The following is a 24812-nucleotide window of genomic DNA, read 5'->3' on the forward strand; positions in this document are numbered from 1 at the left end:
ACTGTGCCCAGCTAATTTTTACATTTTTAGTAGAGACAGGGTTTCACCACGTTGGCCAGGCTGGTCTTGAACTCCTGACCTCGTGATCTGCCCGCCTCAGCCTCACAAAGTTCTGGGGTTACAGGTGTGAGCCACCGTGACTGACCCATCTTTTCTACTTACACTGCACTATAGATAACTCCCAATTCCTGATGATAGCCAGCTACAGGAGCAATTCATCATCAGTATCATTTTATCATCAAGTTCTCTCATATCTGATAAAACCTATTCCTTTCTGACACATGTAAATTTCAAATGAGTGCTACAGATAAAAATTGTTAAATAAGTGGCTATAATGTGATTCCAAAAACAAAAGGCATCCACTAACTGTACTTTATTATCTAATTACATGATCATTCTGTTAAACTTCAAGCAATGTATTTTAAATAAGTGCAGACATATTGTCCATCTCAATTTCATAAATGTTGTATCATATATCCAATGTATATCACTTTGAATTTTCTCAACCTGCCTATTTCAAGACAGCTGCTACATAGTACTTTAATATTTCCTGTTTGATATATTAATATGCAGTTGAATCTGATTAGGTCACAACTTCTCAGTGAAAAGATGTTCATCTACTTAAACATCAGTTTTATTTCAACAGAATGACACTTGACAGAGAATATTTCCTTTCTACTACTTTTTCCAGTTGTAGTTTGTATCAGTATGCTTCCCATTAAGACAACAAATATATACATAACACCAAGACATATGAGTAAAAGGTATAAATGCAGTCAATTAGCCAGATGTTTGGAATCATGGACACAAACACCAGAAGCATTATAAAACCTACATGAATGGTAACGCTTGACAGGATACGGGAGAAGTATTTTTTAAGAAAACCTTATAAGCATAGCACAAAGATGACAAAGACACAATTATAGCCCACTGCAGCCCTGAACTCCTGGGGTTCAAGCGACCACCCTGGCTTAGCCTCCCAAGTAGCTGGGGAATGCAGGTACATGTTACCATGCCCATCCAACCTTTTTTTTTTTTTTAGAGAGATGGGGTATCATTGTGTTGACCAGGCTGATCTAAAACTCCTGGCCTCGAGTGATCATTGTGCCTCAACCTCCCAAAGTACTGAGATTAGAGGCGTGAGCCACTGTGCCTGGTCATCTTGTTTTCTACAATGGAACTTACCTCCTCTCTCTCTTGCTTCTGTAGCACCAAGTATCAGAAGACATCATCTAGTCATTACTAGAAATACTTACATCATTCTGGTTCTCCTCAGTAATTTCTGCATATTCTCATTTTAAGAATTCATGACTCCTCATCTTTCTCTTCCCGAAGGTGAGGGTTACATGGTGAGGGAAGTTCACACAGCAGCCGCATGGTATTGGTGAAAGGCACTAGACCTGTAGCATTCTGCTTTGGCACCTGTCAAGTCTCTAGTCAACAGCATTTGTGTAACCTGGTTTTCAGTGAACTACCTGTAGTAGTCTTAGTAGTCTCTAATCATGTATTCCATACTACCATTCCTGGCTGCTTCTTTTCATCATTACTGTGAGGTCCTTTAAAGCACTGGTCTTGCATCCAGCTCCCTTGTTCTGCCCAAAAGTGCAAGAAGTCTCAACTGCCTTCCTGGGCGCATAGGAGCCTGCTAACTATCTTCCACCTGCTTTATCTGCAGACTCTTCTCATATGGTCAACCATCTCCATCTAATTGATCCCATGTCATTCGATATGGGATACACCCACGAGATTGTTGCTTGACAAAATTCCAGAAGAAGAGGGCTGTGCAGCCATTCCAACTCTGCCACCAGCACACTGTCATCAGACAGGGGCTTTATATAAGGCTTGACATCCCCTGGCTTTCACCTAGAGAGTGAAGCACAAATCTCTAATGCTCAGATCTTCTATTAAAGGGAGCTTCTATCATTATCCCTGGCTGTAGAGGAAAGACGGCAGAACACACGGCTGCCATGTCTACTGAATCTTGTTTCAACTCCCCTTCTAACCAAGGCAACACTTACTTAATAATGTGATGAGATCATCTCACTCTTTGGCTAATTTCTTTCCAATCTGTTGTTAAAATAAAAATAAATTTATGCACTGATATCTTCAGAGCTTTGTTTTAAAAATTCAAAACGCTTTTCTATCTCATATAGCTCAGCTGCTTGAAATACACTATCTTGGGTGTCAAGACCATTAAACCAACTAGAAGTTTCAGTAGCCTACTCAGAACTCAGAAAAAAGGAATTTAACTTTTTTTTATTGCATTAACACTCTTCTCTGAAAAAACATTGTAATGGCAATAAGGTTCAGTCCAGTTTAGTGGGAAAAGGGCTATGGGTATTGAAAACATATACAGACACATATATACATAAATATATACATACACAAAAAAGAACTTACTCAGAAGAAAATATACAACTTAATATATCAAAAGACTATACATTTTTATGATAGACTCCATAAACACAGTCAGCTATATATGTTACATAAGTTATGAAAACACTGGTTTTATCCACATATTTCTTTTTTCTCCTTCTTCTCTGTCTTCTGAAAGCATTTGAAATATCAAATATAGCTGCCTATGTAGGGTCCTCCGACAGACTATTAGGTGATAAAATGGTATAAGGAGACATGTAATTGAAGTGGTAAGAACAGATATTATTCAGAGAGAATGTAAAATCAATAAAGGGTAGAACATCGAGCTTTATATTTAGGAAAAATGGGGATGGAATAACTCTGATACCAAAAATGAATAAAGATATCAGGAAAAAACTACAGATCCTTATTTATAAATATAGGTACAAATTTTCCAAATAAAATCTTGATAAATCCAGCTGAATAGTTAAAAATATGACCAAATAATATTTAATCCAGGAATGTAAGACAGGTAAATTTAAAGATATCCATTAAGGTAATATATTTACCATATTAACAAATAAATACACAACACATATATTACCATCTTGATTGATACCTAGTATCAAAAGTCAAAGTACTTGAAAAATCTAATTTCCACCTAAAGTAAACAAACAACAACCAACAATGAAAATAAACCACTTGACCAACTGGAAATAGAGGGGAAAAAACTTATTTGATTACATATGAGGAGCCTAAGGGAAATAGTACATTAAATGATAAATATCAGAAGGATGCCCATGAAAGTCAAGAGGGAGGAGAGGTCCTAGTCAACAAAGAAAAAAAACTGAGATGTATAAGGCTTTTTTTTAAAAAAAAAAAAAAAAAAAAAAAAAAAGACAATGTGTTATTTTGGATATTATGGCTACCTAGAAAGACACAGACAAAAAACTGAAAAATATAAATAAGAATATTTTGAAATGCGGTCGGAATCAAGATCAACGTTAATGGCCTTGTTATACATTATCATAAATAAGCAATTGGAAGATTTATTGGAGAGAATATTTTTAACAATAACAAAAAAATACAGAAAACCTAGAAGTACATCTAAGAAGTAATGTGCAAAGTTTATATGAAGAAAACTGTAAAATTCAACCAAAGGAAATAAAAGAAGTTCTGAAAAATGAAGATACACCATTCATTCAACAACAACAAAAAAATCCCTACCCTATACTGAACTCCAATCTCAACAGAATAAACACAATTGTATAGGTACTAGAATAAAATATGAGAGAATAAAGAGAAAGTGAAGGATCTGAAAAGGATGCTACTGGAGAAACGTACTAATGAATTTAGTTTTCCACAAGCTAATCTTTAGCACCAGCATCCATGCAAAACATTTTATGAATGTCCAATTTATAACACAGTATGCTAAAGCTGACAGTTTGTATTGAATATAAAGAACAATGGTTGCCTCTGAAAAGAGAAATTAAATTTTCTTTTTAAAGTTCTTTTATTTTTTACAATGTGCATGGAATTTTTAAAAAATAAAAATGGAGTTATGCACATGTACCCTACAACTTAAAGTATAATAATAATAAATAAATTAAAAAAAAAAACAAAAACAAAAAAATAAAATAAAAAATAAAAAAATAAAAATGGAATAAATTTTTAAAAGTTAAAAATATAATGTACATAATTCTAATGCATGAAATCAGTTTGGTGAAATGCTTTTCTTATATAAATTAATTATGAAAATCAGTAATTTATACACTATAAATCTTTAACCAGATACTGTATAAATAAAAAGTGTTGTTACTCTTCAAAACTTATTCAGTGTAAATTATAATCGTGGGCTTTATTACTTAATGTATATAATCTGTGTATATCCTCTTAATTAGTAATTTGAGATATTTTTTCAAAATTTCTTTCTTTTCTTCAGTTATTGTCATAAATACCAGTTTTAAAAGCAATTTTGAAAACTTCTACTCAAAACAGAGAAACAATAAAAAACAGGGAAAAAATAGAATAGAAAAACCTCCTGCTCATTCATAAGATGTACAGAAATGTTGTTCATGAGTAATCTTGTAAATGTTCACCTCTATATCAAATGTAATTTATTTTCTACTGTCTGAGCAATGATCCAAACATATTTGAAGCATTTTTTTAATTAAGGAGAACACACAATGTAGTTAATTTTCTTCATATTTCAAAGGTTTGTGTTTAAGCTTTATTAAGAGTGCTCTTTAAGTTATTTTCCTACCAATAGGTCTTTAATTAAATATATCTGAAAATACAAAGTCTAATTCTGTTAGAAAACTTAATGATTCTTAAAATATTTGCTTTCATGAGTATATGATTATTTGAAAAACAAACTCCAAAGGGCAACAATTAAGCGACACGAGGTTCCACAGAGGCAGAATTTAGAAAATTAAACTAATTTTCTAATTAATTTAATTTAAACATTAAATTTAAATTTAGAAAATTAAACACACACCATATATATATACACAGAAAACGTTATACTGAATAAAATATGTTCAACTACAAAGCGGATTAATAGAATCAGATTCCTTTTAGACTAGTAAATTTGACTCATTCAACATGTTCAGATGCTGTTGGCCCTCTGTATCCATGGGTTCCTCATCTGTGGATTCAACCAACCAAGGATTGAAAATATTCAAAAAAAATTTGCATCTCTTAACACGTATAGACTTCTGTTCTTGTCATTATTCCCCCAAACAATATAGAATAACAACTATTTATACAGTATTTACATTGTATCAGGAAATATATATAATCTAGAGGTGATTTTAAGTATAAGGAAGGATATACATAGGTTATAAGCAAATACTACACTATGTTATATCAGGGATTTGAGCATCTTCGGATTCTGGCATCCAAGGGAGGTCCTAGAACCAGTCCCTCACAGATGCTGGGGAATGACTGTAACCCCTTATTCAATGTTAAATCCCAATTGTACACTTTTTAGTGTAGCACTGAAAAATTTTAGAAGAATTCTCATATAAACAATGCTATAAAGTTAACTTTCTAGATAAGCTGAAATAAAACTGGTTTTTAAAAAAACAGAGAAAGAATTGACAATTTTACAGATTGTTTAATTGTTTAATACAGAAGATATTAAAAGCATATATAGGCTGGGCTCGGTGGCTCACGCCTGTAATCCCAGCACTTTGGGAGGCTGAGGTGGGCGGATCACCTGAGGTCAGGAGTTTAAGATCAGCCTGGCCAACGTGGTAAAACCCCATCTCCACTAAAAATACAAAATTAGCCAGGCATGGTGGTGGGCACCTGTAATCCCAGCTACTCAGGAAGCTGAGGCAGGAGAATCACTTGAACCCAGGAGTTTGCAGTGAGCCGAGATGGTGCCATTGCACTCCAGCCTGAGCGACAAGAGTGAAATGCTGTCTCAAAAAAAAAAAAAAAATATATATATATATATATATATATACATATATACACACACACACACACACACACACACATATATATAGCATATATACAAGCTACAAGATTACTATCAACTGGTACAGTACTTTATAAACTACAAACTCATCTTTGCCCTAGGATTAATCACTAACCACTTCAAGAAGGAATGTGGACACAGACTGGCCCACTGTAGCATTTAAAGTTTTTTGGCTAAATACACACATCTGTGTTGTTCTTTTCAAATTGTCAAGATATAAAACCCATTTAAAACCTACTTTTAAATACCATGCAGCAATGATCCCTTAGAGGCAGCGACTTTAGATGATGCTTAAACAATGAATTTTTTTTCCAACAATAACAATTTTCTTTAAATTCATTTACAAAACCCTACCACACAGCATGACGCATACTTTCCTGGTAAGCAACTATAAAGTAGAATTAACTATCCTCAAATGACTATGAAACTAAGTCAGCCATATCAGATTAAGATGACCATAAATGCAGTTTAAAACATGCTAATTTACATAGCCCCCTAACCATGTTTAATTGCCACATTAAAAACCCTTCAGATGCTGGTCTGTCCTTTTACAACTCAGAGTAGTGTCAACTGAATTAACTTGTTTTGTCTGAATGTTGCACTTTGTTTTTTCATTTATATAGCTGGGAACATTCATGAGCTCTAGCTATTATGTCTAAATATTTTCATTAAACAGAATAAAATAATCAAATCCATCAAACTGGTTTTAAGGAGGTAAGCAATGCATTTTTGAAAGGAAATACTCTCTTAGCCCTAAGCAACATGAGTCATCATGAAGGAATTATTCATATATATATATATATATATATATATATATATATATATGCTGTTACCCATTTCTATCTGGTACTTTTAACCATGTGGGACATACCCATCTTCCCACGAACATGGAAACTGAAAGTAACCCAAGGGCACTAGCCAGTTTTGGAATTACTACCATAATCCCTCCTACACCACACGCACCACACTCCCATACTCTGATTTCTGCAAGCCACAAAAAGCCAAGGTTTTCACCCTAGGGCATTCTAGACTCTTTTGACACCCTATCTCAGAGTAGAAACTCAATCTTCATACTGGGCTGTCAACCATTCACATTTTAGATTCCGAGTACATAATCATTTGGCTTGTTTTTGCTACACCCTCTGGGTGCCTCACACTCTAGAATGAACTATTGATTTGTAGACATCTAGTATGTTTAGATTTCCCTTCCCTTCTGGACTACTCTTTCACGTTTCCTCACCTACCCCACAGCTTCAGATGCATTATCTTACTACCCTCTATTCTCAGCTCCCCAATGACCAGGATACAACCAGGAACTGAGGATAAATCAATTACTCCACTTGTTACTTAGGCAACACCCAAACATTAATGAAAGCATCTTTTGCCATCATGTATTATATAGAAGCTTCAGTAAGCAGCAATGCATAACAAGAGAAAGTGACTGATTCTGACCTACCTAAGGAAAAAAATCACATTATCTTGTGATTATCTTGGCTTCTTCCATAACATAATAATCTTTGGTTACCATAATGCCTAATCTCAATTAGAAGTTAGAAACCCCAAAGTATCCACACCAGGCAGCAAAGCAAGAATAATCAAGATTGACATATTTCAACATACATATAGTTGCATTGAAAGGCTCCCTTAACCAATTCACTAAATAATCCCACCCACAAAAGAACTATGCATGGGTGAAATTTCTACAGTTTATGCACTAAAAGTAAAGTCTTCCCATGACTGCTGGAAATCACCAATATGACTGTTCTGTTTATCTTATGCTGTTATAGCAACCAAGGGAGACAACTGGAAATGGGATAAAGTCTCTTTTATACTGATGAAGATTAACAAGGGAGTGAAATCAAGATAGTAAAAGAAGGAGAAGGTGCTGTGATTTAGCCAGACATAATAATTGCTGACATACTACTATATTTCATTTTAGATCTCTTTCCTAGGTGTGCAGATGAGTGTACTCAACTCCATTTCAGTTGTGTTCTTTAACGTACGCTAAGCTAGACAGCTAGAACAAAAGCTAAGCTAGAAAGCTAAAGTTTATTTCCTAGACTTCCTGACAGTTAGATGTTGGCACATCACCTAGCTCTTGCCAAGCAAATACACTGGCATTACTTTGGAAAGCAAGGTTAACACAGTGAGACAGAGGCCGGCTGCTGTTGCCTCTGCTGTTTTTACTGGCAAGGTCAGTGACACAAAAATCTGATTTTTCTGCAACATAGTAGATCTGAATGTCCAACCTCTACTTTCATGAAGACAAAAGCTACGGCCAGGGCATCCATGTGAGGTGGCCTCCTAATTCTCCAGGTTCTTCTTCTTTTTTTTTAATGAGACAGAGTCTCTGTCACCCAGGCTGAAGTACAGGTGCATAATCTCAGCTCACTGCAACTTCCACCTCCCAGGTTCCACAGATTTTCCTGCCTCAGCCTCCCGAGTAGCTGGGATTATAGGCACCCACTACCACTCCTGGCTTATTTTTCTATTTTTGGTAGAGATGGGGTTTTACCATGTTGGCCCGTCTGGTCTGGAAGTCCCAACTTCAAGTGATCCACATGCCTCAGTCTCCCCAAGTGCTGGAATTACAGATGTGAGCCACCGTGCTGGGCCTCTCCAGGTTCATAAACGCCACAGAAATTGCAGCTTCCTTAGCCACCTATAAAATGAGCAGCCACTACTCCAAGCAGAAATATGCTCATTGGTTGTTAAGCAAGAAATAAACTTTCATTGTGTCTGAACCATTATACATTTTTTTAATCTCTTTGTTACATAAGCTAGTGGTTACCCTAACTGATAAGGAGTCCAATAAATATTTATTGAACGAATGTTAAAGAAGAGGAAGTAAATGCAAGAAGGAGGTGGAGTGAGGGTGGGAAAGATGGTGAAAGATAAACAGATGGTTGAGGATCTTGATTTTTTAAAGAATTAATGGGATAAATGTTCTCTTGGAGTACAGAATTATTTCATACTATTACAATTACTAAATTAATAATAACCTATTTGAATTTATTTTCTATTGGTTTTTCAGTATAACATCTGTTCACAATTCCTATCCTGTTGAAATTTATACTCTAATCCACTCCATAAATTTTAAAAAATGATTTCGGTTTCTGATTACAATTTTGCCATAATGTAATTACAAATCCAAAAGTTAGGGAAAGTCCTCCATAATACATGAAGCTAAAATCAAATATAGACATCAACATAATACATATGCAAAAACTAGATTTTCATTTTATTACATGCATACTAATTATTAAAATGTAACACTTTTGATAATATTTTAAAGCAGTGTCCCCATAGTGTGCTCCACAGACGCCACTCTGATGGTCCCCATGAACTTTTCAGGGGGTCTATAAGGCCTCCATTTCCAAGTACGTATCTGTGAGGGATGATTGTTTTCATACATACTCCAAATCAAATAACATTACACAACATATTGAATGCAAAAGCAGATATAAGAATCCACCTGTTTCTATAGGCCAGATATTAAAGAGATTTACAAAAATGTAAAACAGGCCTAGGGCACAGTGGCTCTTGCCTGTAACCCCAGCACTTTTGTAAGCTGAGGTAGGAGGATTGCTCGAACTCACGAGTTTGAGACCAGTCTGGGCAACATAGCGAGACCTCATCTCTACAAAATAAAAAAAATTAGTGAAGTATGGTGGCACATATCTATAGTCCCAGCTACTTGGGAGGCTGAGGCAGGAGAATCACTTGAGCCCAGGAGGTCAAGGCTGCAGTGAGCTATGATCATGCCACTGCACTATAACCTGGGCGGCAGAGCAAGACCTTGTTTCCAAAAAACAAAGAACAAAGCAAAAGTAAAACAGTACCTCTCTTCTCACTAAATATTTTTGTTTTGAAATATATACTTTTCATAAAACTGTCTTATTTATGTTGATACATAATAAATTTATTGTTTTATTTTTAAATGAATATATATTTTAAATGTTCTCAATCTTAATTTCCAATATGCTAAATATTGATAAAACTAACCTACAGAACAGAAGCTCTTTAGGGTCCTAAATTTTTAAGAGTTTAACGAACCATAAATAAATTAGTGAAATCCTGTAACAATGCCAGGATTCCTTTTATTAATAGTAAACAATAAACTATATTTAAATATAGCCAATTTTCTATATGAATAAAATGCTAGGCAGTCTTCCTATTGCTGTAGTAGAAATAACATGGCATTGAACACATGGGTTTAAATACCAGTTTCACAACTTATTAGCTGTGTGGGCATCTGGTCCCTATTATTCTCACTACTACCATTACAACAAACTCAACATTATGCATATCAAAACTAAAATTGTTGCATTCTGCAAGCATTCTTGAACACTTAATTACGCAGAATTATAGAGAGTAATTTATATGTAATTATATACACTTACTAATTCAATTATCTGGGAGTGTATTTTAGCTAACTCACTATTCAGAGTTATACTTTCTATAGTAGCAGTTGCAGCATAACTGAGTATTCTTAAAGCAAGCAATTAATAAACTCTAACATAAAATTTTTCCTTGCCAAATTATATCTGTCTTGTTCTATGGAAACTCAACAAAATACTTACTTGTTCAAGGGCCTATGTTGATCCAAAGATTTCCTTTCAGGAAAATGTTGGTGCTGCCTAGGGATACTAGTACCCTTCAATAAAAAAAAGTATTCAACTAAGAGAGCTGTCTAGACCACCCATCTTTGATAAAAGAAGATCAGCTTTATCATAACCTGTATGTCAGGCATCCAAAACCTAGGAAACTACTCTTCATTACTAACAAAATAATACTTTCAGTAGGTATGATCTCAATTCTTTTACTCATCTACATTTTACAAAATGGCTTGTTGAAGAAAGTTAGGTTCTAAGAAGGAAGCTCTAAAACAATAGTCTTCATTTTTTTCCCTCTCATATTCCTAAAAGAATTTTCTAAAAATCCACAACATACATTTTCAGTTGACATGTAAAAATTTTCATCATGAATTTAAATGATTGCAAAGGCTATAATTTCCAGCATGTCACAAATACTGTGATTTTTATATAAAACTGTTATATCAGTCTTTTAAGGGAACCAAAAAATCTAAATTCCACAGTAATCTGATATACGCCAGCAAGAATTTTATTTTTTAAAAAATTCAAGAGTTAGAAAATGTATATACTTTTTTGCTTAAACTCATTTCTAGTTATCTCCCCACAGGCTTTTACCCTAATTTAATCATTTTTATTTCTAAAAGTTTTTAACTGATCACTTCTCTTCAATAAAAATGTATCTTAAAATTGAACTTTTAAATTGTGTTTAATTTTCTAAAACTGTTATGTTCAAAATAAGAAATATATGGAAATGCATTTCTTAATGAGAAGGCCTAGATTTTTTTCTTTTTTAAAATAGTGTATAGGCCTCTGAATGAATGTTACTCATTGCTAGTATAAAGTTTCACATCAATTTTTTCTATTTTTTATTTTCTCTGTTTATGAAAGAACTGAAATTGTTCACTAAGTAGACGACGAGAAGGATGTTTTGTTATGGCAATGTTACTGAAACCAAAATCACATAGCTTATTAAAAATATTTGATGTTTGAAAACTATCAGCTGTTAACTCAATTACATCTTCCTTAAGTTTGTTGAAACCGAAGAATTAGAAACCATATGAGTTGCTCTGCCTTGCTTGTTGTAACATGAGTCAAGAGCAATTCTGAATTTTTAAAAATGTAGTCTGTAAAAAACATACCTATCGTAGAAATATTTCCTCCTTTTTGATCATAATAAAGTAACCCTCGTGTTTCCACTTTTGTCAATCTTACTAGCACCAGCCAGTGTATTTCCTAAGACCGTTAAGGCTTGAAGTAAAAAATACATTGGAAATGTATCTCTTCTTCATTATCCTGGATTTCTAGAGTGTTAGTCTAGCTGATTTGTCTGCCTACAGTCTTTCCTCTCTTCAATCCATCCTCTGCACAGCTGCAAGAGTAAAATTTATATAAAAAATCTAATCATGGGACTCTCCTGTTTTAAAACCTTCAAGGTATCTCCAAATTAAAATACAAGCATATAAGGACAAGATTACCTGATCCCTATTGACCTCTCTAGCCTGATCTCCCAACCACCTCCCATTTTCTCCTGTACTTATTCTTTTAGCTCCCTGTACACACCACATGGTTTTATGCATTACCTTTCCATCATGTTGTCCCTCACCAGAATATCCATTCCCTATTTACTGCCTAGCTGATTCTTACCTGTGCTTAAAGGCTCGATTCAGTAACCTTCTTTTCCAGAAAACTTTCATGTAAGATCCCTCACACACACACATCTACCCCTTCCTGCACATACAATGGGCACAGGTTATTTTCTTTGTACTGCCACAGCGCTTATCATTTTGTATTTAAATAATATAATTATCGGCCGGGCGCGGTGGCTCAAGCCTGTAATCCCAGCACTTTGGGAGGCCGAGGCGGGTGGATCACGAGGTCAGGAGATCGAGACTATCCTGGCTAACATGGTGAAACCCCGTCTCTACTAAAAATACAAAAAACTAGGGCGTGGTGGCGGGTGCCTGTAGTCTCAGCTACTTGGGAGGCTGAGGCGGGAGAATGGCGTGAACCCGGGAGGCGGAGCTTGCAGTGAGCCGAGATCACGCCACTGCACTCCAGCCTGGGAGACACAGCGAGACTCCATCTCAAAAAAAAAAAAAAAAAAAAAAAAACATAAATAATATAATTATATCTCTGTCTCCCTATATAGACAGTAACCTCTTCTAAGGACTAACAAAATTAACAGCACAAAGCAGGTGCCAAACATTAAAAGTCAAATTGAATAAAATAAAACTTGATTGTTAATCATAAGAATTATAATAGCTAGCTCTTATAATTAGCATATTCACTTCTCTATTCATATGCTTTTAGTGTTCTTCTGTCATCTGCTAGTTTTTACATTTTACTTGTATTGTGGTTAAAAAAATAATCTATCTCAATTCCTTTTTTTGCAACTAGGCAGAGTATATATACATATATAGAGCACAGCTCTGTGACTTTGGTGAAATTACATAATGTGTCTTAGTCACAGTTCCTTTATTAATAAAATAGTAATTACAGGATCACATTCAGTAGGTAGGATTAAATTAGGATGCTGTTGTCCCAGCTACTTGGGAGGCTGAGACACGAGAATCACTTGAGCCCTGGAGGCAGAGGTTGCAGTGAGTCAAGATTGCACTACTGCACTTCAGCTTGGGCTACAGAGTGAGACTCCATCTCAAAAATAATAGTAATAATAATAGGATTCATGTGAAATATTTTATATAAACTATAAACACTGGCCAGGCATGGTGACTCACACCTGTAATCCCAGCACTTTAGGAGGTCAAGGCAGGCAAATCACTTGAGGTCAGCAGATCAAGAACAGCCTGGGCAACATGGTGAAACCCCACCTCTACTAAAAATACAAAAATTAGCCAGGTGTGGTGGCAGGCGCTGTAATCCCAGCGACTCGGCAGGCTGAGGCAGGAGAACCGCTTGAACCCAGGAGGTGGAGGTTGTAGTGAGCCAAGATCATGCCACAGCACTCCAACCTGAGCGACAGAGTGAGACTCTGTCTCAAAAAAAAAAAAAAAAAAAAAAGCAAAACAAAAACTATAAACATTATGTACATAATAAAAATTGTTTATTTTATTAAAATCACATCCATTATAACAAAAAGTAGAGTGGTTAAAACTCTAAACAACAGGAAATACCTTAAGAAATAAGACAAACTTTAAATAAGAAGGTCTTAACCTTTCTGCTGCTGAACTTTTAAAATTTAATTCAGTATAAAATTAATATCCCACAGTGGCCTTTGCACAATCCTGTATCTCCTTAGTTTCCTGTACCTCATGAAAGATGTAGGAGAAATAAGTGATTATTTGAAACTGTTCAGGTTGGGAAACATGATCTGCTATCATGAATATTTCATTTCTTGAAAATATTTTCATGCTTATCCTTTTCAATAATGCCACATCATAATGCTTTATTTCATCTGCCCGTGACAGACATCATTACTAATCCTATACAGCTGCTTGTTTCATGCCACGCTAGAGCAGCTATTGAATTTCCTACAACATGGCAGCCAATCCTGACATTCATATGAGGAATACCATGATAAATATATAAAGGACTATAAATAAGGCAACAAGAATTAAAACATCATAGGTTCTGAAGGTGGCATCTTGACTCAAGTGAAAGAAACTCAATAAATAACCAAAGTTGAAGGATGAAAATGAGAAACAATTACCAACTAGTTTATAAACTACAGTTTAATCAATTTACAGGGCCAATAAACCTAGCACTCCAATCTTGATTTTTCATGCCATTCCTTGCCAAAAAGAATCATGGCTTCTGGAGAAATAGATAGCTTCAGGGCTAGATACAGAAGATACACAATTACCCTGGATCACCTTGCTAGGCCAAAAAGTAAGGAAACGCTCAAAAATGATATTTTAAACCTATCACAAAGACTTAGAATTATAAACCACCAGTAAAAAAATTTTTTTAATAAAAAGTAGATGGAAATGATGAAGAAGGGAAGTACTGGCAGAGCAGGATGCTAAAGACTGACTAGTAAATGAAGAGTAAATACTGGCACTGGTACATCATCATTTTGCAACCATGACAATAAAGCCTGGTCCAGGCAAGAATTATTAGTAGATGCTAAATCAAGAGAGAAATTTCAATTAAGAGCAGGATATACGCAGGGTATCTGAATATCTCCCCATGGATTGCTCATTAATAGCAGGGGGATAAGTAGTAACTAAAAAATAGAGAAACTAGACAGTACCTTGACCAGATAAATATTGAGTGCTTCCAGATGCGATGCCTGGAAAAGAAAAATCATTTATATAATATCCTGGCTAGGAATGCAAAATTTGAACCTAACTCATGAGAAAACATCAAACAGACCTCAAATGAGAAGCATTCTATTAAAAAGGAAGGAAGGAAGGAAGGAAGGAAGGAAGGAAGGAAGGAAGGAAGGAAGGAAGGGGCAAAGGCCCTGTATTCTTCAAATATATCAGAGTTATAAAAGATAAAAACAGCAAGCTGAAGAATTGTTACAGATTAAAGATTAGAAGAGATTAAAGAGACCTGACAAGCAAGTACAATACACGGCTCCATACTGGATCCTGTACTGGAGAGAAACAAAAAGCCAATGTTTATAAACTACATTACTACGTACACTGACAAAATTCAAATATGAATGTTAAGTTATGTAATAGCAATATATTAAAGTTACATTTACTGACACTGGATATTATACTGTGATTATATAAATAAAATGCTTTAATCTTAGGAAATTGCATTGCAATATTTAGAGGTGAAAGAAGGCAATAATATCTGCAACTTTCAAAAGATTCTAAAAAAAGAATATAAACATATATTCATTCTCTCTATACATATGCATTCTCTCTATATGTTATTTCATAAATATATTCATTCTCTCTGTATATATGTGTACACACACGTATATATGTGGAGAGGAGAGACAGGGAGAGAGATCACATGATAAAACCAATGGGACAAAATGTTAGCATGTCAACACTTGGTAAGTCCCAGCTTTAAAAGAATATGGGTATTCTTTGCAACTTTGATGTAAGTTTAAAATTATTTCTAAATACAAACGTTGAGGGGGAAAAAAGCAGGCAAAAGATAAGCACAAAATTCAGGTACTGTGAGAGAGAGGAATCGAAGAGAGGAGGAATGCACAGAAGAACGTGCTGACCGTGTTCTCGGTGACACTCGTGGCTGTTCCTCTTATTGCTATGCTTTGTAACTACCTACATGCTACATATATTCCTGTGTGGATAAAATATTCCATTAGTAAATATTACATCAGAAAGAAGAATAAAAAAAATACTCTGTGAATTGTTTTAATAATTTCTTTAAAACTACAGTAAGAATATGAAGAGCCCACACAATGCAAGCACAACAGGACATACGCTAAATAGGTATTTCTGGAGTAATAATCATTAATTTGTTTTTATTCCTACTGGGTTAAAAGCATAATACTATATTTAGGTCAAGTTATTTAGTTATCTTCATTCTTCCTCAATTTGGTAGTACTTCTTTCTCTCAGCAAAAAGGCTTTTTTTTTATTAACACAACATGTAGTACAGTTAACAAAAGCTAATACACATAATTATAGCTAATATTTATCGCTTACTAAATGCCAGGCACTATGCTAATAAGTACTTGATATATATTATATCTTTCAATTTTCACAGTTACTCAAACGATATAGATCCTATTATTTCCCCCCTTTTCACATGGGGAAAAAACAAAAACAGAAAGGTTAAGTAACCTGTCCAAGGCCACACAGCTAATGTGAGTCCAAATTTGAACCTAGAGAGTCTCATTCTAGACCTCATACTTGTAAACAACATGCTCCACTGCAACTGAACCTGAGATTCTGTTCTCAAATAGTTCTTACATTGAAAACCTAGGTAAAAAACCAGTGGATAAGCAATAGATTATAGCTATTATTTCCATTCACTGAGCAATGAATGCTGTACATAAAGACTATCTTAGATTTGCATCCCCCTCTTCGTTTTTCCTTCTGACCACTCATTAAAAAAAGGAAAAGATATTATTAAGTAATTAAGATGCTACCAGAGACAGAAGAACAGATAGAAAAACTTTTAAGATATTCTCAATCTATATACACTACATAATCCACATTTTAAAAATATTGAATATGCTTATATGGAAAATGCTGGTTATAATGGATATAGGAAAAAAGAGTTTTCTAGCATAATAGAATTCTCAGGTGTATTATGTGGATATGTCCTTTTATGGCAGCCCAGCATCCAGCCCTTTTCCTGACATCATCCCTGCTTCTTTTGGGGGAATTTTCTGTACTATGCAGTCCTGGTGGAAGCATAAATCCAAATACATGTTCTCCATTATGGAAACTAAAGACATCTTTTAAAGGCTGCTTCCAGAAAACTCTCTGCTCACTCCAAAGGTATAGGGAAGTGAACATAGAATCCAAGTTCAGTCAATCAGACACATTCTCTCAAGATTTAGTGTATTAAGTAGAATCAATGCACATACCAAAGATGTGGTTAGAGTTTATTTACGCCAGCAACACAGCCTAACCTTTTTGTTGTTGTTGTTCCTGAAAGTTCTTGCTACCAAGATCTTCCAGATCTGCCTAATTCTTATCTGTTTCAAGCATAACTCTTTAGTCTCCCTTCAATCCTGTAAGCTTTTTCCCATCCCAGATACCAGATTTGTCTAACAAACTCCTTTTTTGCTTTTAAGTCAATCTGTTTCCTTTACCGGCAACAAGAGTAACAACAACGACAAATCTGTAAAATAAAATATAAAAGCATAAGGGGATAAAATTATATAATCTTATTTAGCAGTTCTTTGGGTGACTTTTATTCTTTTCCAATGGTTTAGTATACTGGGAAAAGTACTGGCCAAAGTATTTAAAGAGCTAAAATCTAGTCCAGGCTTTCCATCAGCTGGCTTCAACATCTGAAGTGTGAATTCATTCTGGTCCTCATTTTTTTTAAAGCTGTAAAGGAAGATGGTTTGAACTTCAAGTTTTGTTATATTCATAAAATATTATGTTTTATAGAAGGGACCAAAGATTTCAATGACAATACCAATAATACAGACCTTCTTTCAAGAAATTAGCACGTGGATGACTGTTACAGTATTTCCTGTTCTTTTTTAATATTGTTTTCATAGAAATAAGATGTTACAGTAGTTTTTCACACGACAAACAGGAATCAAATACTTTCAGACCATTTCCCTAAAGGGATGACATTATGTATCTCAGAAGACTTAGCAGTAATAAAAAACTGGTTTGAAATATTACTATCAGTAAATAGCATTACATTTGTGAGACGCACAGGCAAAACAAGGCATCTTCTATAGGTTTTTACATTTTGTAATACCACAACATTCTCCTGAAATGTTATTCCCTTCATGTTTTCAAATGTTGTATAAATACCAGCCTTACATAAAAGTTTCAAGTTCAAAAGAATAAAAAATTCCTTTAAAAGATAACTGATAATTAGACATGTTTTGCTACAGCTGTATAAAATTCATTGGTATAATTACTAAGGAATATATTCATAATAGTATTAGGATTTCAGTTTTCATGAAAGGGCTAAAATTACTCGTGTCAAAGTCAGGCAAAATTTTGCAAACTGGCATTAATCATGAATTGGTGAGAGTCTAAAAAGCCAGTAGGAAATCGTAGAATAAGGTCAGAAGGAGTTTTAATGTTGAAACCAATACATCAATAGAAAAGTACTGCTACCAATTCTTTAAAAATTAAAAAAAGAAGTCATTTTCAAAAGCCAATCAAGATTAACAATCATTAAATCACATCTCCAAGAATAATTATTATTTAATTTTAACACTTATCAAGCATTAACTGTATTTAAAAGGTGATGAGACTTTGTTCTTCTCATAAAAGTTTTATCTCCCTAGACCTAGGCTTAGATATATTATTTGTTACCACCTCTCACAGCAATTCAAAACACAGGTCATCTATCATGGCAGTCAGGCTAAATTCTGGATGGCAAAGAGGAAGATGAATTAGTCCTTGGTCTTAAGCACTCACCACCATGGAATCAACTCAATATAATGTGATACATGCTAGAAAACAATAGTATTTAGTATAATCTGTTAAGGAAGTAATTAATTCTGTTTAGGGACAGAGGAAAAGCTATAAAGAAAAGGTGACATATTAAAATTTTATAAAAGTATCAAAAACTCTTATCCAGACAAAGGACTTCACTGTTGGTCAGATCTGAGTTTAAACCCAACCCTAACCCGTGTTGGTCATGTGAAACTGAGCCAGTTGTTTGGAAACCTAGAATGTAGGCCTAGTTCTGCTGCTCTTCAGCCATACCCTTAGGTAACATTTAACGTCTCTCAGCCTCAATTTCCTAATCAATGAAAAGAGTCAGTGAGTCATTCTCTATGATCCTTAATTTCCCCTCCAGTAATAACATGACTCTATACCTTACAGTAAATTAGAGAAATTCCTTTTTTTTTTTTTTTTTCATAAACTGCTCTTTATTGGCATCTGAAAAAGAGGTGCCTCAGCCTTCAAGGCTGGGACAGAAGTTGGGGAGGAGCTGCTGTCCCTGGGCTCAATACCAATAGACCTTCTTGTATTTCCGAGTCTCCTTGATCCCCATGGCCTCCATCACCTCCTCCTGTAGTGTCTTTAGACGGGGCACGTAGGTTCTTTCTAAAGCATCTTCCACTGATGTGTCTTTGGGGCCATCAATCCATGTTTCAGGGACGATGCCATCAGCTCTGGGAAATTCGGGTTTAGGGATAATTCTCCCCGATCGTGTGGAGACTCGTACCCGCTCTCCTGCTTCAGTAAATCTCCACTCAATCTCAGTGGGTTTCCTGTCCATAGGATCCACAAGTTTGACCTGGCGGTGGAGCAAGGGGGCTTCACTAGGGATCATGGTTCCTCGGTAATCCATGGTCTTGCCAATGTAGCGGTAATATGTGTTCAGCCCTCCCACGACCACGCAGTTTTGCTGCCGGATAACTTGAACCACTTTGCCCTGCTTTCCGGCATCCTTGCCTTCTAGGATCTCCACCGTGTCCCCACAGAACAGATACCAGTCTTCATCAGAGATGGGTTCCACAACCACTGGGCGCCGCCTGCTCCATGGGGCGTTCTTCCTCTTGTCTGCCAAGGAGCCTGAGGGGCTCATCCCATAGCAGTAATTGGGGGGCAGAGTGACCTTGGATGCCAAGGCCAGTAGGGCAGAAAGACGCATGCCTGGAGGCTGTACGAAATCCCTTTGCCAGCAAAATGCTCAGAAATCTTCCTTGTCAGCTCTCCACTTTCCGCGGCACTTCGGCTGCTCAGCACATGGGCCCTCCGAGAAATTCCTATTGATATTGAATGTGTTCATTTAGCAAATACCTCTAGAACACCCAACTAGGTACTACTGGGCTAAGCAAGTGGAATAGATCATTGAACAAAATAAGCAAAAATCTCTGTTCTCAGGGAGATTACACAGAAAGCATCTATGGAAAAACTTTTAAAATTCTTTATTGCACCCTTGTTCAAACAGAACTTCCCTGTACAGTTGACATATATGTTAAAAATAGTTAACACTGGAAAATTTCCAAATAACCATAAATATTAACACAGCGAAAGAAATCTAGACAGTGATGAAGTATAGTTAGTAGCACTACCATCAAAATCACGTTTCTCTAAATTCACACTGAGTCAGTGAGCCTTAGCAGCTTGACAAAAAGGCAGCATGTTAATGAGATTTCCCTAAACCAATTTAGTATATAGCCATATTTTTTCCTCATTTAAATTATTCCATAGTTTCTTAAGAACTATGATACAACCAGGTAAGTTTTATTTAAAGATAAATAAAATCTGTATATAGTGAGAAAATATTAACACAAAAACCTACAATCTCACTTCTTTTTCAGATATTCCACTTCCATACTTGGTGTTTTCAGCCTCATTTTAGGCTATTTTATTATACAAGATTTTTATTTCAGTTATATATTATCACTGTTTGAAAACTGATTTATTATTCAATAGGCAATTGTAGGACATCCACTCTTAGGCATCTCCAAAACAGAAACACAGTCAGAGTATGCCAGGTGATGGAGGGGCTACAGAAAGGATACATGATGAGGTAAGGAAGAACAGAATATAGCCACCCTCAAAATACACAGCAACTTGAGGAGAGTCATGGCAAGTCTTACAATCTTCCATGCTTGGACTCTTGTTTACTAATTTACTAATTTCTCTGTAGGATTTTTCCCGTTCTGTTATGGTGATGTCTTCCTCATGGCTGCTACAGTATCCTAGATTCTGCAGCCTGCCTTCTCTCAAAACTTTTGAATCTTTCTATTAATTGCATCCCTTTCTTAGAAAAGAAGATCTTACTAGGGTTGTGGTGACTTTCCAGTATGCAGTATAAAGTCCTCATGTTCAGCCCCTTAATGGCTGTGTGCTTTTGACTGCCTTTGGATAATGGGGTCACAAGATTTTAAAAAAACAAAATCTTGTTAGCATATGCCTAAGGCACTCATCAAAAGAGGACTATAGCATAGGAGGTAACATGAAGTTTCTAAGAAAGACATGCAAGTACCTTCTGTGGACCCTTCAGCATGTAATGATACCGTATGACCATGGAGACTGTATGTACTGAGACTGAACTGAGAAGTCACTCCCACAAAGTAGGGCCATTTCTTTGACTGTCAGGCACTTTTGGTGGAATGTTCAGTATATAATAGTGACACAGTATCACCATAGAGACTGTATGTACAGAGACTGAACTTAAAAGTCACTCCCACAATGTTAAGGCATTTCATTAAAGGCACAGAAGTAAACACTGGCAAATATATATAGCCTATACTAAAAATTTAAAATTCTAAAAGGTGTGAAGAAGTGGGTGTAGTCATATGTTTATGTAATTTAAATAGGCTCAGCTTAGGAAACTATTCTTTGAAGCAAAACAAAACAAACGTACAAATAAAATATTGTGAAAACACTGTTTTTAAAGCTGAGCTGGTCAGCATCAAACATGCACTTCAAAGTAGCGTGTCTTAAGTTTCATAATTGGTATTCTTCAAACTGTGAAACTCAAGAATATATTGACAAATGGCCACAATTTTGGGTAAGAGAACAATCACCTTGAGAAACATTTTCCAAAGTTTCAGTATTCCAATTTTACCAAGGAGAAACAGCCAGCATTATACAATTGCCAGTCTGAGGTTCTGTGCCAACATCATGCATAAAAATTGCAAGCAATGACCAAACAAAATATAAAATACAAAGGACAAATGCTTGAGGAAATGGATACCCCATTTTATATGATGTGATTATTATACATTGCATACCCGTATCAAAACATTTCATGTATCCCATAAATATATATACTTACTGTGTATCCACAAAAATTAAAACAAAAAATCTGAAAAAAAATACAAAACACAACAAAGAAAACTTTGGAATAATACTTCCTTTATGCTGAATATTTCTACAAAATGCTGGAGCCACATGAAAGAAAAGAATATGTATCTCTTATTCTCTTTCCTTCTGTCAATGGGCACGAGAAAAATATTCCTTCACCTTCCACCTGCCACCCACCAGATGCCACTGGCTGCTATCACATAACCACAATATGAGCCACCTTACAAGGAAGCAGATACCAAGGAAGGCAGAGAAGAGAGATGGAGTTGACTGCCTATAAGCATTCAAATGATCACTGACTTTGTCACTTCTTCTGATGAGTTCTGTTCTTTTTTTTTTTTTTTTAACATAAGTGAATTCTGTTTCATAAAAAAAAGGAAATGATGAGAGTGGTACAGGATGGCAGATAAGAAAGACAATTTAATCTATCTCTTTCCCTCCTACTCTACCCAAAAGGCTATGAACATAATGTATGAGCAAGGATGATAAGAAACACTAGTTTTGCACTAGAAAAACAAAACAGGGACAGAACATTATGAGCAGTCATAATTCCTAATCAGTTTCATTTTTCTATTTCAAGTGCTGTAGATCACTGATCATGTTCTTGCAAATACCCATAAAGTCTACACACTGAAGATGAACAATTAGGGTAAAAGTGAAAATAAAACATTGATTTAATCTGTTTTGTTACCCACTGGAGGAAGGAATCTATAAAATTATCCAAAGTTGTAATTATGGAGGATTAAGAGACTTGCCCCTACAAAATTATCCAATATTTTCATTATTGAGGATTAAGAAACTTTCCCCAAAACACTTTAAAGTAGCGTTAAGTGGTGAAAAAAAAAAATGTGGAGAGAAAGAGATCACATGCCTCCCAGAGGGTAGTTGTTAAATGAATATTTCTTAAATTTAACTGAAAATACATAAAAGGAAAGAAGAAATAAATTTTCTACGAAAAGGAAAAATAATTCGAGATGATCAAAAAAGTTAACATACTGGAAGACAGTGCGGCACTGAGGAATGAAGGCTGGTATCATCTACTGGGCAGAATTGTTTTGAAAACTGGATGAGATGTTTGCAAATGTATTCAGCAAATGTCATGCAGTAAATACATTGAAATTGAGAAAAATCACTGACTAAAAGAGAGAAACCTGTTTTTCAGTGCTACTAAGTAAAGTGAAGTGGAAAAGAGGCCATGCATTTAGGATCCTCTTTCTTGGTCCTTTCATGATCCAGGAGCTGCTACTTGTAAAGCTGCTCTGTGGCAGATATTTCAATTTGTTTGTTTTCTTGACAACTTCAGTTATAAGCTTTGCTAATGCTTATAAGTTCCCACAGGAGAAAAATTGGTTAGTGAGGATTATGAACTAAAGGAAAATGGCTTCGAGGATAGGTTGGTAAGAGTAGGATAAATTCTAATATTATACAAAAATAGTAAGATTATACTCTACATATTTTATACCAAATTAATTTCTCCTGTACTGAGTACAGTAACTCATAAATCCCACTCACTCTGTCCCTAAGCATGAATGAAGAACATGAGAAAATACATCAGGGATTTAAATGAACGTATTTTTAAGTTAAGGAACTCATATTTGACAAGAATGGCTTATGTTTTAGGAAATACTATTTTGAATCAAATCAAAGTTGAAGTGGGTTTTTTCCCCCTGCTTTTTTAATCATGGAGGAAGAAGAAAAAGGCAAACATCGATTTCTGATGGTAAGCTTGCTCTGATCCTTCCCATTTTAGTCTGCAGCAAAGACCTCATTCAGTTCCTGAAAAAAGCCAAGCCCTCATCATGGTTACTTCAGATTATATAATGGGAGCTGCTCTGAACTATCCAAGCATAAAGCAGGTCTCCAAAAATTGCTCATATGCTAAAGCTTGATATTGTCATAAGTGTCTATAAATGCATACTGAATAATGTAAATTGATAACCTGTTGACAATGCATTTGCATAAATCAAGTCAATATTCATGTAATAAATTCACCATTGAGCCTTTTCTCTTTCCTCGTACTGATCATTCTGTAGCTAGTAAAGTCCTAGACTAGGCTGGTAACTTTAGGTAAATGAAATGGAAAGACTGGCATCCTAGAAGAACAACTAATAAAAACCTAAAAGAATTTAGTGATAAGAAGCTAGTTCTCAAGAGGAAACCTCCCCCCCCCCAAAAAAAAAAATGACAAGACTCAACAATTCCACAAAGCAAGCTTTTCAAAGTCCATTCTTTCTCCCACATTATTACTGTCCTTATGTCTAACAAGTACTCTGATGAACAACTTATCATAAAGCTCCTTGCATTTTTCACAGTATAAAGAGGAAAAAGCCCAATAGTTCTTACCAAGTTAAAACCAAAAGACAGTCAGATCCTGAGAGTCAAACAAGTAAAGACGTAAGTAAAATGTCTTTGGCCATAAATCAAAAGCTAATGGGACCTGATCACGTGAGTCTGACCCTTTAATAGTATTCTCTTCTTGCTTGGCAACCCAAGTGAGAGAACAAAGTTTCAGGGTTATCTAAGCCTGTGCGAAGACTGGATGGTGTATTCGATGTTAGCGATAGCTATCACATTGCTGAGGAAAAGTTACATTAAATCAGGGAAAACTATTGTCACTAAGTCTAGACTTTTGTTTTCAGAGACAAGAAAATGTGAAATTTAAGCATCAAATATGATATCATGATCTATCAAAAAGACTTGAATATTTCTGGTAAATGCTCACAGTTCCTACCAGAAGTTTAGCTCCTTCATAGTGGGGGGTCTTATACTTTAGTGCTGTCTCCCACTGTTGAGGAGATGCTCAGTAAGAGAGTCTTCACTGATGATTAACTCAGTAGAACTCTCAGGATGTAAACTACAGACTAAAAGAACTCACACATTGATGCCATATTTGGCAAACATTAAAAGGAACAGGCTTGTTGAGTGTTGCTACAAAGAGCAGAGGCAGATCAAAAGACAAAAACCACCAGGAAACAGATGAAAAACCATCAAAAGTAATAATAACAGTAGT

At 35.3% G+C, this 24812-nt stretch overlaps 2 protein-coding genes across 12 annotated transcripts in view; both read right to left on the reverse strand.

The window, feature by feature from the left end:
• The window catches only part of IMMP2L (inner mitochondrial membrane peptidase subunit 2), an 872645-nt gene that overhangs the window by 675733 nt on the left and 172100 nt on the right, over positions 1–24812 (reverse strand). The gene's annotated exons all lie outside the window — the stretch shown is intronic.
• On the reverse strand, positions 18877–19740 carry LOC102138601 (large ribosomal subunit protein uL24m). Its single transcript, XM_015447950.3, has one exon. It carries the CDS (start codon positions 19632–19634, stop codon positions 18984–18986), a length of 651 nt encoding a protein of 216 aa, XP_015303436.3. The 5' UTR covers positions 19635–19740; the 3' UTR covers positions 18877–18983.

The sequence above is a fragment of the Macaca fascicularis genome, chromosome 3, assembly GCF_037993035.2.
Source record: "Macaca fascicularis isolate 582-1 chromosome 3, T2T-MFA8v1.1".
NCBI lineage: Eukaryota > Metazoa > Chordata > Mammalia > Primates > Cercopithecidae > Macaca > Macaca fascicularis.

Excerpts from the sequence above, each read along its gene's own strand:
- LOC102138601 (XM_015447950.3), bottom strand. The coding sequence starts at position 19,634 with ATGCGTCTTTCTGCCCTACTGGCCTTGGCATCCAAGGTCACTCTGCCC.